Source organism: Aphanomyces invadans (assembly GCF_000520115.1).
Source record: "Aphanomyces invadans strain NJM9701 unplaced genomic scaffold supercont1.5, whole genome shotgun sequence".
NCBI lineage: Eukaryota > Oomycota > Saprolegniomycetes > Saprolegniales > Verrucalvaceae > Aphanomyces > Aphanomyces invadans.
Window position 1 is genome coordinate 335670 of NW_008580150.1, and position 13700 is coordinate 349369.

General features: G+C 55.4%; 5 protein-coding genes across 5 annotated transcripts; 2 read left to right on the plus strand and 3 right to left on the minus strand.

Annotated features, from left to right (window-relative positions):
* Window positions 1-28: 28 nt before the first annotated feature.
* On the minus strand, window positions 29-4721 carry H310_03221 (hypothetical protein). Its single transcript, XM_008867013.1, has 9 exons — window positions 4267-4721; window positions 3922-4221; window positions 3691-3878; window positions 3108-3633; window positions 2750-3049; window positions 2625-2699; window positions 2069-2569; window positions 1730-2014; window positions 29-1601 (listed from the first exon to the last, which is right to left on the minus strand). The coding sequence occupies exons 1-9, from the start codon at window positions 4696-4698 to the stop codon at window positions 63-65; spliced, it is 4146 nt and encodes a 1381-aa protein (XP_008865235.1). The 5' UTR covers window positions 4699-4721; the 3' UTR covers window positions 29-62.
* Window positions 4722-5250: 529 nt separating this feature from the next.
* H310_03222 (30S ribosomal protein S18) lies at window positions 5251-6389 on the plus strand. The gene is made up of 4 exons (XM_008867014.1): window positions 5251-5390; window positions 5444-5889; window positions 5947-6030; window positions 6084-6389. Exons 1-4 carry the CDS (start codon window positions 5276-5278, stop codon window positions 6279-6281), a joined length of 843 nt encoding a protein of 280 aa, XP_008865236.1. The 5' UTR covers window positions 5251-5275; the 3' UTR covers window positions 6282-6389.
* A 409-nt stretch (window positions 6390-6798) lies between these two features.
* H310_03223 (tRNA pseudouridine(55) synthase) lies at window positions 6799-8361 on the minus strand. The gene has a single exon (XM_008867015.1). The coding sequence runs from the start codon at window positions 8302-8304 to the stop codon at window positions 6904-6906; it is 1401 nt and encodes a 466-aa protein (XP_008865237.1). The 5' UTR covers window positions 8305-8361; the 3' UTR covers window positions 6799-6903.
* Window positions 8362-8770: 409 nt separating this feature from the next.
* Window positions 8771-9592, plus strand: H310_03224 (hypothetical protein). Its single transcript, XM_008867016.1, has 4 exons — window positions 8771-8980; window positions 9048-9104; window positions 9153-9258; window positions 9311-9592. The coding sequence occupies exons 1-4, from the start codon at window positions 8786-8788 to the stop codon at window positions 9529-9531; spliced, it is 579 nt and encodes a 192-aa protein (XP_008865238.1). The 5' UTR covers window positions 8771-8785; the 3' UTR covers window positions 9532-9592.
* On the minus strand, window positions 9452-12397 carry H310_03225 (hypothetical protein). The gene is made up of 12 exons (XM_008867017.1): window positions 12071-12397; window positions 11931-12019; window positions 11727-11884; window positions 11486-11669; window positions 11358-11425; window positions 10951-11298; window positions 10663-10872; window positions 10394-10598; window positions 10132-10349; window positions 9974-10068; window positions 9725-9779; window positions 9452-9669 (listed from the first exon to the last, which is right to left on the minus strand). Exons 1-12 carry the CDS (start codon window positions 12250-12252, stop codon window positions 9631-9633), a joined length of 1851 nt encoding a protein of 616 aa, XP_008865239.1. The 5' UTR covers window positions 12253-12397; the 3' UTR covers window positions 9452-9630.
* Window positions 12398-13700: the final 1303 nt, after the last annotated feature.

Sequence of the window (13700 nt, forward strand, 5' to 3'; positions counted from 1 at the left end):
CAAATGTCTGCATCGCGGCAGCGCAAGGTGGGTTGCTGGGCCACATCCGTGAGGCTGGTGTATTACACGCATAAATGGATCCCGCCAGTGTCGGAGCCAAGGGCGACGGTATGCCTTTGCACCACGACGGACTGGACGACCTGTTTTGGAGGCAGGACATCCTTCCACGTCATTTGGACTTTCCGTGTTGATGGCGACGGCCATATACATTGCACCGCGATCTTGGCACCGTGCCCGATGACTAGCCACGTCGTCTCGTCACGATCTCGTTGTGCGCAGTGGACTTGGCTGCCTTGGATCGACTCGGGCAGGTTTGTGATGTACGTTATGGGATGACACGATGGCCACCGCCACAGAATCGCTTGCTTGTCGGTCGACCCGACCGTGATAAAAGTTGAGTCCGAGACTTGCGCAAGGTGGACGACGTTGGCCAGGGGATGCGCCTGCCACCGGCACTGCAGTCGTCCCGTGAGGGTTTCCACCACGTCGACATGGCCTGAGGTCGTTCCCACGCCGATCAACCCAAATAAGCCCCCCAGGCACGACACACACCCAGAGTCGACGAGCTTCCACTCTATGGCCGCGTTCGTGCGGGTATTGTTGAGACTGTCCGTCGCACCCAGCCGCCACTCGCCGTCGTTATCTGGCTGCTTTTTGTACGACAGCGTGTCGATGGAATGTGCTACAACTGTGTCCGTCGTAGCTACAGCGACATGCCCAGCGCCATGACCATCCGCGGACCCGATCACTTGGATCGCCATGAGCGGCTCCGCTGGCCGCTTCCAATGCCACAATGGCAGTGTTGTGACGTCAGCGTCGACGTCGAGGACGTACACCGACTGGGAGTCGCACACCACGATGAGATGAGCCAACGGACACCCCTCTCGACTGAGAGGAATGATCGTGTGCACGGGCCACTTGAAATTCCGCTGCCAGATGAGCGTCATGTCGGATGTTCGGTGCAGCGTCACGATGCCGTCCCCGCTGGACACGGCCATCCAACGCCCCCCAGCTAAACTTGCCAGGGACCTCACACGGCCATGCAATTCTATCGACGACACAGCATCGCCCTTGAGTGGCCAAGACATCGACGACGTTGTCCATCGGTGGGGCAGCGTTGGTCGCCTTGTGGGTGGGGGGCGCCGTGCGAGTTGCTGGCACGCGGCAGCAACCGTGTCGGCTATGGCTGCCGACAAGTGGGCAACAGGCAGTGGGGGCTCGTTCACAGGCACCTTCGGGAGCTTGAATGGTGTCGCCTTTGACATGGACCATGGGAGCCCCAGACATGTGTCAAAGTGCTCGAATCCGAGTAAATGCTGGAACTGTTGCATGTACGTCGGGAACTGAGCATGCGGAAACTGAACAAGAAACTGCCGCAGTGGTGCACATAGATGAAGCTTGGTCAAGTCGGTGCCAACGACTTGGCCCAGGCGCAGCACCGTGTGCACTAAGCTCGTGATGACCACCCATTCGCCGATGAACGGCACGGCCAGGAGAGCCAGCGTCGCCGGGATGTGGTACCCTGCCAGGTTGGACGGCAAGAGCGACACGAGTTGCCGAATCGTCTTGCACGTCATGTGCACGTCGATCTTTTCAGGAGACTAAAACAAATACACATCTCAACAAACACCGCAAGCTTTCAGACAAATGGAGGTTTCCACGTGCACATGCAGCAAAAGCGCGTTGACAGGGACGTCAACGTCGTCCTTGCGAGATGGAGGCATCGTACCAAGTGAGTAGCGGGAGAGCGGAGGGATGACTCGGCGGCTTCGACTTGAGCAACAGCGCGCAAGGCGTGTCGAAACAGCGGTGGTAATACCATCGCGTGGATAACCCACGGGTGGATTCCTGCACAAATGTGGACAAGAGCGAGGTGGACTCCACTTGGGGAGACGTGCAGGGGCGTCGGGGAAGGGAGTCGTGGCAACGGAACGTCGATTAAGGTGAGCACGGACGTCAGGATTTCGTGGCTGACAACGGTGGCCCCCATGAAGTCTGCATGCGCCCACCGTCCCTGCAGAAAAACAAAAATTGTTTGAATTGCCGACAACAACCGTTTTCGTAGTACCAGGGTACGAGCTATCGCATGCTTGAGCAAAGCCGAGCCCGTGCGAAGCCAAGTCACCAACACAGGTAACACGTGCGTGACCAAAAACGTCGTGCCCAAGTGGTGCCACATCACCCGTAGCCATCCGTGTCGGTCGGGAGCTTCCATCGAGGATACAAGATAGATTTTCACAGCGACGTCGTCGACCCGTTCCAACAATGTGACGATGGGCGTGCGAACCAACGCTTCAAACGTCACCTTGTCCAAGCTCAGTCGACTCAACGTTGGTACCAAGAGCACCAACGCTTCGGCGGCTTGCGCGGGCGACGACTTAGCCAAGAAGCGCTCGATCGTGTGGGCCACGAGATGAACCCCTTCCCGTGGCACTTGACGCGATTGCACCAGTTCAAGTGTCTTTGGGACCCAATTCATCACCGTGACAGTCTTCAAGTACGACAACACCACCGGGAAATGCGACGGAAAGAGACCTTCGCAGAGGGCGTTGCTGCACGAGGATGTAGTCTACGATAAACATGTCGTCGTCAAAATTCGGTGCTATGCAGGTCCGCGAACGCACGTGGTCGTGGTGCATGGACTGGGCCCTCGCCGCTCTGATGGATGGATTGGGATGCACGAGGTCTTGAACGACGTGCTAGCATACGGTTCCCAACGTTGGTCATGTCGAATCAAACAAGTGCGTACGCGAATCGATGGCGGCACTGACGCCAGTTGAGGAAGCGCTTTCCGAACAGAAAACGACCGGCCAAACGCGGCCCCCAAGCCGACATAATCGCGGACCGAGTCGGTGGAAAAAAGTGGGCGATCCAAATACACCTCGGCTATCATGCACCCGACGGCGAAGGGCCAGTCCGTCGTATGGGGAAAGACGCAATACGCAGGCGACAATGTCGATGCATAGCGTGTGCCAAATGACTTGGCCGACGACGCGTGTGAAGTGCTTCGCTTCGGCACACCCGACGAATGGTGCGGATGCCGCTTGCCCTAAAGAGGGATAATCCGTTTCTGTGGGCGATAGAGTCACGCATGGCAGGCCACACACCTTGTAGTGTGTCGGGCACTGCTTCGCGATCTGGACGGCAAAGTAGTTTTCGTCGACGACAAGGGTGTCGACTTGAGTCGGTGACGCTTGCTTGCTTCGACCCGATGTCTTGACTCGTTTGGCTGGATGGGCATGTTGAAAGACCTGGATAAACCCCCGATGGACGACATTTTTGTGGCGCACGGCACTTGGCCCGTTCAAGTGCACGCCAAAATTGAGGTCGATCCAAGTGTGGAGTTGCGCCGACACGTCGTCGCTCTCGAGGACGCGGCGATGGTACGCCACACATGCGTCGGGAGTCGCGCACCATGGAGGCAGCGTCAGCGACGCCATGTCATCATGGCAAGACACAAAGACGGACGCGTCCAAATACAGCTCTGGAATGCACTCGTCTGGGGAGGATGTAGCCATCTTGGCCAGTGACGCAGGGTATTCCTTCGGTTCAAACGTCGCCCGGACGACGCGTTGTAAGTGAGCCCGAGGCAGTACGCGAGCGAGATAAATGGCCACCGATAAGTCACTCAAACTAGTGCAACAAGCATCAGCACGAGCAGCGCGTGACCGAGTCGTCGACGGAGCGTACTTTTCGGGGATGTGGTACCCCGTGTGGCTGTACATGCGATCGACATGGTCGTCGCCTTTGGTCAACCGAAACTTGGACATGGTCAAGTCGCGCAGATGTGACGAGGGGTGTTCAGAGGAGGCGAGTGGAGTCGATGGGGCCGAAAAATCTGTCACCCACGGCAAAACTGCATGCGACGTCGTGGATGCCTTGGCACACACGTGAGAGAAGATCGAGAGCAAGACGTCGTACGATTGAGCGCCCGGCCGCGGCGTTGACCGCCATGAGGTACTCGAGGTTGGAGATTTCACCTGCACACCACTGCTGGGTCAAACTGCGGCTACACCGCACCGTCGTCGATGTCGGGGACGTAGTGAAGGCATCAAACGAAGGAAGAAGGTCAAGCTGGAGCAGGTTGCGTTCGTCGTCCACGGTGAAGCTATGTGGAGAGAGATTGAAGGGTGATGGACTGGCGTGTTGCTGCTCCCCCATACAGGCCACCAATTGATACACGATGAACAAGCGGGTGGACTCGCGGTATTTGGGGGACCTCTAGATGGGTGTGGGCTCTTGGAAAGTACGAGTGGCATAAGTTACCTTGGGTGAGCTGTGATTGCTATGCCTCTGCTGGACGAGCAGGTCATGCAGAGACCGTTGTGGTGGAGGACAGATGATGCTCACTGTTCCAGACGAGGCATGCACAACAGAATGCATTTGATCGGACACTCGCAGGTTGTGCCAATGGACTCGCGTCGTCTTTTCTGCAAGGGGTTCGCATAACTGCATCAAAGCTTCTTCGATTTGTCGATCCATCAGGCGGCGGTCGTCGCTTGTGTCATTTTCACGCGGTGAGGCCTGTTTGTCGTGGACGAACACACTCCACTCGCGACCGTCCGCCGAGTACACCCTAACGAGCGCGTAGCTTGTTGGGGTTCCTTCATGAGATGTATACGATGTCACGTGAATGGGAAAGACGCATTCCACGTCCAAGTCGCGGCACACGCGTGCTCTCCTCAATTTCCATGACATTTGCGCACGTTCGGGTGCATTCCATCGCAACCGCTTACTGGTGGAATTTCGACCAATCCAATACTTGCGTACATTATGTGAATCACTTCAACGTATCCATCTGTTTTCGAGCTCCTTAATGAACGTCGCGAAGGTCACTCCGCCGTGTTTGCTCTCATGCTGTGGCATGACATCCGTCGACCTCGTCGACCTCACACGTGCATTCGTTACACATTTGCATGAACCCAGCGCTGCGTGGAGTTTCACGCGCGAGGTGTTTTGTCTTGTCTTAGCTCAATATTTAAATATTATACTATAAAGAGTGCTAATTGTCTAATCTATGCTGAATATTTCTATATTTTGTATTGTAAAATATTACATATATATAGCAATATTATAGATCATCAGAGGAGAACGAAGTGCGTAAATACTACGTTAGTAAATAGGACCAGTTGATACATGATTGCCTGTAAAAATCGATACATGATAATATAGATTTTTCATTCAGCGATATGATTGGACCGCTTCAACAGCCAATGAAAAGACAGCCCATCAATGCCAATTCTCGGTTGGCCACCGCTGAGTTTTCGAATTCGCCATGACGACTGGTGCCCTACTTCGAGCGTGCCGCGGGGTGGCCTCCTCGGCGGCGCCGCGACTGCGTGCGACCAAGCCAACTGTCATGGCAACATCGGTACGCTTCTTTAGCGACGGTAGGTGCATTGTTGGTTGCACAGTACTTGTGCTCACCATGGCCGTTTTGTAGACAAAAAGCCAATCAACACAGGACGGTGGGTTGTCGGCGACTCGTCCACGCCCGCAGCTGGCCTAGACGCGGACCTACTCAAGTTGGCCGATCAAGAGAACGCTGACGCAGCAACTCATGTCTCTCCTTTGTCCGAGACTGAAATCTTGCACGTTGGCAGCGGCGAAGACGAAGAGACGATTGTGATCCCTGGTCTTGAGAACGACTTGGAACCGTTCGAGATGGACGGAGCCGCTGATGATATCGACGATGACTACGAAGATAACGACGATACGCTCCAGGACAAGGTGTACGATGACTGGGATCTTCAAGAAAACGACTTGATCTTGCCCGAAATGATGAACTGGATGCTACCCAAGGCCCAGCGCGAGCCCCTGCGCGCGCCCAAGGAAAAGCTCTGGACCGAATTTGTCAAGGCGGACCTGGACCCCGTGGAATTGGCGTTGGTACGAACGAGTGACTCGGACGACGCGCTGTCGACACTAACTCGTACGTGGATGTAGAACGTGGACTTGTTGCGCCTGTTCATTTCGCCGAATGGCCGCATGCTTCCACGCCGATTCACCGGCCTGCGCGCCAAGCAACAAGTACGTGGACCATCGCGTTGTGCAGTGTGTTTGATCATTTGTTGTCGTTGTAGCGCCAATTGGCGACCGCGATCAAGAATGCCCGGCAGATGGCGCTGTTGCCGTACACAAGTCGGTACCCGATGCCGTCGCCCGAGCAGATGAAGTTGTTGACGGAGCAAGCGGTGGCGCAGTACGACGACTTTGACTTTGACGCGGCCGACAACGAACGTGGCGAGGACGAAATCGACGCCATGTATGTCGAAGACTAGAGAGACAACCCGATACCATACACCATCAAGCACACTCGCTCCTTTTTATATCATGTTGTAAACGCATCTATCCTACGACGGCCATGACACGGGGCGGCCATCTCGCCATCACGGTCAGTGGTGGATGGAAGCGCCGCGCAGGGCACGTTACCAACCGCGTGCACCACTTCTGCCCACCCCCTTGGCCACCACATCGACAAATCTATCACAACTTACACACGGGGAGCTGCATTCAACGATCGATGTGGACGAAGGGTCTGTCTCGAATGGCATACTGCGGAACACAGGGATTTGGTTTGGCTGCATCGACTCCTCTTCGCCGATTCTTCATTTTGGCGAACGCGGACATTCATGCCGAATCGAGTCCGTTCGTCGAACTCGACTATGTCCCGTGTGCGACCGTCGATGACCTGCCAGCCCCGTCGAACTGAAACGCGATGAGATTGTGACAAGGCAGAGCGGCAATGCCCGGTATGGCAGTGAGTACATGCCCGACGAAAGATCACGCATGGACGGGGCAAGTTGGCGCGAATCGAATGGCAATGGCGACGCAGATTGCGTTGTCGATGCTATCGGTTGTTATATATATCACATTTAGTCCTAGCCGTGGATCGACGACATTCTAGTCACTGTCGTTGCCATCCGCCTTCTTCTTCTTCTTCTTCGACTTTTTCTTCTCGGGTTCGTCGGCGTCCGCGGCAGCAGCGTCGGCGTCTTCCACGTCGCGCTTCGCCTTCTTCTTCTTCTCCTTCTTTTCTTTCTTGCCGTCAACATCGTTATCGTCCGAGACGTCGGGCTTGACCTCGGTAACCAACGGCTCCTTGGTCTCCTTGTACACCTTGGACACGTCTTCGGGGGTGTTCGCGTTAACCTTGCCGAACTTGCCGATCTTGCCGTCCTTGACAAGACCCTTTACCTTTTGGGCCATGGGTCCCAAACCCCACCGGCGGGGATACGTGTCTCGCTCCATGATGACGCGCTTGATCTTGGCGACGACGCCGTGATCGCAGGTCGCCATGACGGCCGTCGTCATTTGCGCAATCCCGATCGCAATCGCTTCACCCTTGGTCGTCATGAGCACGACTTCTTCGTTGATGTCAATGTCGTCGGCAAATCGGAGCAAACCGGGCACCATGAACTTGGCGCCGTAGCACACTGCGTTGACCGCGCTGTCCTTGACGACAATGCGCTTGTACGTGGTAAGAAGCACTTCCAACGGTCGCACGATGCGGCGCAAGTAGCTCTCGTCCTTGTACGTGTCGTACGCGTACTGCGCATCCAGCACGTCGTGCATCGTGACCATCGTGTCGGATTCACCAAGGACACCAGAGCGCACGCGGCGGAGTTCCTGCATATGACCGCCGACGCCGAGGACCAGACCCAAATGCACACACAGGGTTCGAATGTACGTGCCAGCTTCGCAGCTCACATGGAACACGCCGAGGTGGCGATCCTCGTCGTACTCGATCAGCTTGGACGAGTAGATCGTACGGATGCGGAGTTGGCGCTTGACGGCCGAAATGAGGGGCGGGCGCTGGAACAACGCACCGGTCAAGGTTTCGATGGCGCGAGCCAACGAAGCTTGGCTTTCAATGGCACTGTGGAGGCGAACGATCGCCACGTACTCCTTCCCGGCCCCTTGCTGCGACTTGACCAGGCGCGTCGCGCGGTCGACACACACAATCAAGCAGCCCGTGACCTTAGGATCGAGCGTGCCGCTGTGGCCCGTTTTCTCGACGCGGAGGATGCGGCGAATCCACGCGACCACTTCGTGGGAAGATGGGTTCGCCGGCTTATCCAAGTTGATCACGCCGTACCGCACGTAGTCGTTCAAGTTGCGCTTCAACGGCGTCGAGCCACTCGGGATGGGCGTGTAGTGGCCAGTGCGGATGTTCAAGCTCGAGTAGTTCTTGAGCAAGAGCGGCCACTTGGACGTGTCCAAGACAGGCGTCGTGGCCTGGGGCGCAATGAGTTCATGCGACTCCTTCGACTTCTTCTTCAGCGCCTTCTTCTCTTCCGCCATTTTCAACAACGATCCAGGAATGGCCAAGTTGACCCCTTGGTGCCAGCCAAACCCCACCACCAACCAAACTTGGCGGCGTACATGTGCCGCAGCATTTTAATCCCCGTCACTCTTCTTTATTATGATCTTGCCGTTTGTATTGAAACTGAAGCCCCCGCATTAAATGTGATCGATATTTTTTCCGCATTCAATTTCCGGTGTTTTGATTGGATAAAATGCTTTCAAATATCTATCGGCATGCCCCGTTTGACTTGACACCACCGTCTGCACTCAAACACTGCCCTGCACCTACTTCGTGCTTCAGAGTACTGCACCGTTCCTGGAGTTGTGTTTAGGTCCAAGCCACGAGGTTAGCGTGGGACTCCAACGACAGGACGACGCGGTTCCTTTTGTGGTTTATGCAAACGCCACTTGGTCGCGTGTTGAAACGCCTAGTCATACTATAAACTTAGTATGCAAAGGTACTAGCAAGGCAAGTACGATGGCAGGAGTCCGGCGCGAGACACCGCTGACCAAGTTTAACGACCTCGCCAAGGAGTGGGAGAAGAGTGTGGCCCAGGGCACGGGACGCCTGACACAGATTGCCAACGCCAACCAGAAGCTGTCGCATGCAGACGGGGAGTCGTGGGCAGGACTCGCGGATGCGCATGCACTGCACACCACACTTCGTCACAAGGTAGAGGCCATTCCATTCCCGCATCGTTACCACAGCAATTCACCATGAGATGTGTCGGTTGACATAGCTCGAGAGGGAAGCCCACCAGTCATGGCAGCACCTAAGCACCGTCCTGGACCAACTCGTACGTAGCTTTCCATGTTGGCATGCGTCATCTTCGTCCTTGTCACAGGGCGAAATCCTTTCAAAAATGCGATCGCTGTGCCTGGTCGAGATAACTCCTCACAAAATGGACGTCGACTGCAACTTCTGCCCGACGTTGTCCCGCGTGCAACATGGTATGCTCGTCGACCTCGGCGGCACTCGGTGCGGGACTCACAGGCCTTGTAGACTTGCTCTTCCAGGAACTGATCGAGATGTACCAGCAAGAACTCATGGCGAAAGCTATGATCGCGGTCGACATTGTCGATTGCCACGATCACGACACGGCTGTCGTGTACATTGCGTCGTGGCAAATGCAGCCGTACGTTTGTAAATCTCGGCAGGACGAGCTCCTGGTCCTCCTAGCGCCGCCTCCAAAGCGCGAATCGTCTCAGAAGCTCGTCAAATAAGTTAATGGATGCAGCAACGACGGTGTGAAGGCCGACTCGTGGCGCTTGTTTGCTCGACACATGCAATTGTCGGGACGGGGGGTCGGAGTCGCTTCCACGTCATCGCATCGTGAACCCTGTCACGTCCATACTGATGACCTGTTTGCCATGGCGGCGCTGAGGTCGCCTTGCGCAAGTCGTCAACATGGCTTACCACAGTCAAGTACTCTTGTAATTCGGCTTGGGACCTGTACAGTGGCAGCGAGATCCTGCGTATTGAGAGTGAGCTGGCCGGCGGCCCCTGCAACAAGTTCATCCAACACGCAATGCTAATTTTCATGCAGTAGTACACCAAACCACGCAAAAGCATCCGCAGGAAGGAGCTGTGGAAAAGCCTTCCGCGCGAGAGCATTCCATCATAGCCACAGATGCGAAGTGGACGAGGAATATCACAGAAACCTACCGGTTGAAGCAAGTCATGGCGACGGGAAATTTGCTCGTGGCAGTGGACAACGCGATCGTGAATGGGCATACGAGTCCGTTGCTGCTGGTGAGGGCCTGCAATCACCATACCCACCTCGCGTTAGGATTTGTGAGAAGCGATGGATCGAGGAGGCGTACCCGAAACCCTTCAACGGGTGGTCGGGACGAACCGGTGACGAACTGCAGTAATTTGGCCTTTTGCACTTGGGAATACGAGTGCACTGTGAGCCAGAACCAGTCGACAACGTCTTGTTGCTGTGACCCGTGCTTGCCCCCGCGCCGTTTAAGTTGCGACGTTGCGAGGTACTCGACTGTCGTGTGGAGCTGCCAGTCCGTCGCGTTGATGTCGTCGTGTCCTTCAACGCTCTCGTTGTGAAAAATCGCATGTGGTCGTACATACCACACAAAATCAAGTCCATTTCGAACGCGTCAAACACGTGGAGCAGCGGCACCGGCAACACGGCTTGAAACCCTTCCAAGAACGCTTCCAATGGACCGTGCACTGCGTCGTAAAACAAAAACCGGACGATCGCAGCCACGTATTCGTGCTTGTTGGCGTCCGTGACACTCATGCAGTCGCCGCCAGCGATCAATGGCACCCCGCGCTAAGGAACAAGTACATCAAACCCATGGCAACGACGGTAGGAGGCAGCGAAGGAGCGACTGCACCATCGTGAAATCCAGGCCGAGTTCGTGCGCGTCGCTGTGATCTACCACCCACGCAATACTCTGGTGGAGGTCCGTGTCCAAGTGCACGAGGTCGTGCCACGTCATCGGGATACCCAACACATGCTTCCACAGCGGAATCGCCAAGTGGACAGAGAGACAGTGGCCATCCTGAATCGCTTTGGCCACGACGCGTCCTGCAAACTTGAACATCTACAATCCACCGCCGGCATGTTCGCCCCACCTGAGCGCTTTCAAATACAGACGGAAAGGAAGGAAGGGGGGGGGTACCTGGCAAGACGAGTCGTCGTCGCTGGTTTGGGCAAACCAGTACGTGATGTCAGGCGTGTGCGTCGGCTCAAACCATCGCCCGCCAAACAATTGACGCGTCACAAGTCCAAACCATTCACGAAGGACGCCGCCTCCCGCGTCCACGGCAGGTTCGTTGTGAAATTCAATCTGTAGATGTTGGCGCATTGACGTTGGCGGGATCGCCAGCAACTGCCGCATAGAACTCTCGAGCGCTTCTGCGCGATGGACACTCACGAGCGAGTACCCAGTGACATGGTCGAGACTCAACGAGTGCAGCGCCTGGTTGAACCACGACACCTTGGCCGAGAACGGCTGGGTTGCCATGCTCTACACAGCTCGCCGCACACAGTGAGACAGGCACGATGGCGGCACCCGACGACGTGTACATGAATTTGGTCCCACGACAGGTCCTTCATGGCGTCGGTATAAATCGTTGTCGACCACTGCACGGACGCTGCCCACGCAAGAACTGGTCAGATCTCGGCTGATAGCGCCCTGTCGGAATCGAACGTACTGGCAGGAACCCAGGCGGATGACATGCCAGGGCCGCGAGCCTCGCGAACATACGCGACCGACGACGCCGATAGCGCCGAGTTGTCGAATGAAGCTGCAGGTCCGTCTAAAGAAATCGAGAGCGCTGTGCCGTCGGGCAGCACATCCTGCAAGAGGTCCGTGATGTCGAGAACGGGCGTGTGCACCTATGTGTTGGGTCAATATGGTCTATGGCGATGGATCCATCAGAAGAGTGGGTGTACCCAGTGGACAAAGTCGCGGGATGGAGGCGACGAGCCTGCACTTCGTTTCCACAAGTGGCGATTTCGAATGCGTTGCTGTGTGGCGCTGATGGTCGACTCGCGCGGGCCAGAGGCGAGCGTGGTCGATGTCAGGATGATGGACTTGTGCCAGTCCGGTTCTACAACGTGCCATCAAACAAGGATGGCGATGCTGGACAAAAGTACCGAAGTCGGAGCGACACATGGCACAGCTTTGGTTCTGGTGCTGGTTCTTGTGGTAGCAGACCCAGCACAGCCACTCGTCCACGAGATGGCTACGGCCGGTGTCAAGACCGTGAAGGGTTCACAGCGCCTCTCGCAAGTACCTGTTGTCCAAGAACGCTCGGTATTGCGCAGCAGGCATCTCGGCGGAGCGGGCAACGCTTCGACGGCAGTTGTAGATGAAGGCGATCACGCGATGCCGGTGCCAGTACAAGGTCATGCCTGCAAAGACAAGCGCCAACGCGGTGACCAAGACCACAGAGAGTGCGTTGCCTGTGCTGTTCATGGTGGTTGTGGAGTTGAGGCCGCGTCGCAGTGACTAAGGTGGGTCGTTCGACGTGGCGTGATGGTGGCACCAACCAGTGTAGACACCGGTCGTCGCTGCGCGCTCTCTGGATCTCGACCGGCCGCCTGTTTCGGGACTACCGAACTCATTCCACAGTTGGCCACCGAAAACACTGGCTTCTTGTATGTTCCATACTGAAATCAAGTTCAATGATCAAGTTGCACCCGTGCCACAGCCCCATCACGTGCGTTCCCCTGGGGGGACCTCGTTGAAACGACAGCTTCGCTCCACCGACGCCCACAGCGGGAGGAGGAAACGACGGCATCGACAGGACGCATCGTGCACGCAATGACATGACGAAATCAGATTCCCTCGGTTACGTCGTTGGTGCAAACACGACCAGTGATTTCGTGTCTCGTGCCGGAGCCAGCCCCCTTCGTTCCCTCTTTTCGCCAGGCGGTCGTAATCGTCCTTCCAGAGCAACGGGGACAGCTCCCCACGACGCAGCGTTGTGGCCCACCAGCATCCTTCCCTTGCCATGCAGGCTGGTGGGGCGGCTTGGGCCGATGGCGTTCTGCCCTTGCAACTCGCTTGTTGGGTTTATCGAGTAATCGCATTGGTCAAAACTAGTTGGAAGAGTCGGGACCGATTGGCTAAAAGACGAGGAATTGATTTCATGGCGGAGAAGTACTGTACTCTGTAAGTACTGTCTGTACTGTACCTCGGTTCGACCTTCCCAAATTACCCTCCAAAATGCACTTCGTTCAAACCCTCTCAGAAATTGTATAACACTCTCAAAATTTATATTTTGTTCGCTCTGTCCAAAATACTTCAGTGAAGTACATGCGCAGACGAGCGGAGGGGAGACATGATGCATTACAGTGATCCCCCAAGTTTTGCAACACTTCAAGAATATACGTTTCTGAAGGCTATTAAAGAAACAAAGAACAAACAAGAATTCATTTTAAGAGACCATTGGATGCAGTTATTGATTAAGTTGAGCAAGGTATTAATTTATACCAGTTCGCAAACCTTGGGGGACTACTGTATTGAATAAATCTGCGAAAAATACTTCAATCAGAGCCCTTCTTTGCAGTCCATCGACAATACCTCTAATTTTTCATTCTCTTTCGAACATGATTTAGCGCATCAAGATTGGACAAGTAATTGTTTTTTGAGGTTTCTGAAACATTGTAGTCCTGCGTGGTACAGGAGTATGTCAATTTACTCTGGAACCGACGAAGCACCTGGTTTTGAAGTACAGAAAAATCAAAACATTGACGAAATAGTATCAAATTCCTTTTCTCAGTGTTCGTCTCTCTGTCTTCACCACAACCTCCGACGTATTGGACATACACCGTGCCATCAATTCCAAGGCGTGGCGGGAGCACCACAGCGGCAGCATCATACAAACGCGGCCGGGTTGGGTGGAGCCGACCAACACACAC

Excerpts from the sequence above, each read along its gene's own strand:
- H310_03224 (XM_008867016.1), top strand. The coding sequence starts at position 8,786 with ATGGCAGGAGTCCGGCGCGAGACACCGCTGACCAAGTTTAACGACCTC. Across the intron at positions 8,981-9,047 it reads ACACCACACTTCGTCACAAG|CTCGAGAGGGAAGCCCACCA; the intron begins GTAGAGGCCATT and ends CGGTTGACATAG. Across the intron at positions 9,259-9,310 it reads GTTGTCCCGCGTGCAACATG|ACTTGCTCTTCCAGGAACTG; the intron begins GTATGCTCGTCG and ends CAGGCCTTGTAG.
- H310_03222 (XM_008867014.1), top strand. The coding sequence starts at position 5,276 with ATGACGACTGGTGCCCTACTTCGAGCGTGCCGCGGGGTGGCCTCCTCG. Across the intron at positions 5,391-5,443 it reads GGTACGCTTCTTTAGCGACG|ACAAAAAGCCAATCAACACA; the intron begins GTAGGTGCATTG and ends GCCGTTTTGTAG. Across the intron at positions 5,890-5,946 it reads ACCCCGTGGAATTGGCGTTG|AACGTGGACTTGTTGCGCCT; the intron begins GTACGAACGAGT and ends ACGTGGATGTAG.
- H310_03225 (XM_008867017.1), bottom strand. The coding sequence starts at position 12,252 with ATGAACAGCACAGGCAACGCACTCTCTGTGGTCTTGGTCACCGCGTTG. Across the intron at positions 11,299-11,357 it reads TGTCGTGGGACCAAATTCAT|AGCATGGCAACCCAGCCGTT; the intron begins GTACACGTCGTC and ends CGAGCTGTGTAG. Across the intron at positions 10,599-10,662 it reads TCGGCCTGGATTTCACGATG|CGCGGGGTGCCATTGATCGC; the intron begins GTGCAGTCGCTC and ends CTTGTTCCTTAG.
- H310_03221 (XM_008867013.1), bottom strand. The coding sequence starts at position 4,698 with ATGTCATGGAAATTGAGGAGAGCACGCGTGTGCCGCGACTTGGACGTG. Across the intron at positions 2,570-2,624 it reads AGTCCATGCACCACGACCAC|ACTACATCCTCGTGCAGCAA; the intron begins GTGCGTTCGCGG and ends TGTTTATCGTAG. Across the intron at positions 1,602-1,729 it reads GCTCTCCCGCTACTCACTTG|TCTCCTGAAAAGATCGACGT; the intron begins GTACGATGCCTC and ends TATTTGTTTTAG.
- H310_03223 (XM_008867015.1), bottom strand. The coding sequence starts at position 8,304 with ATGGCGGAAGAGAAGAAGGCGCTGAAGAAGAAGTCGAAGGAGTCGCAT.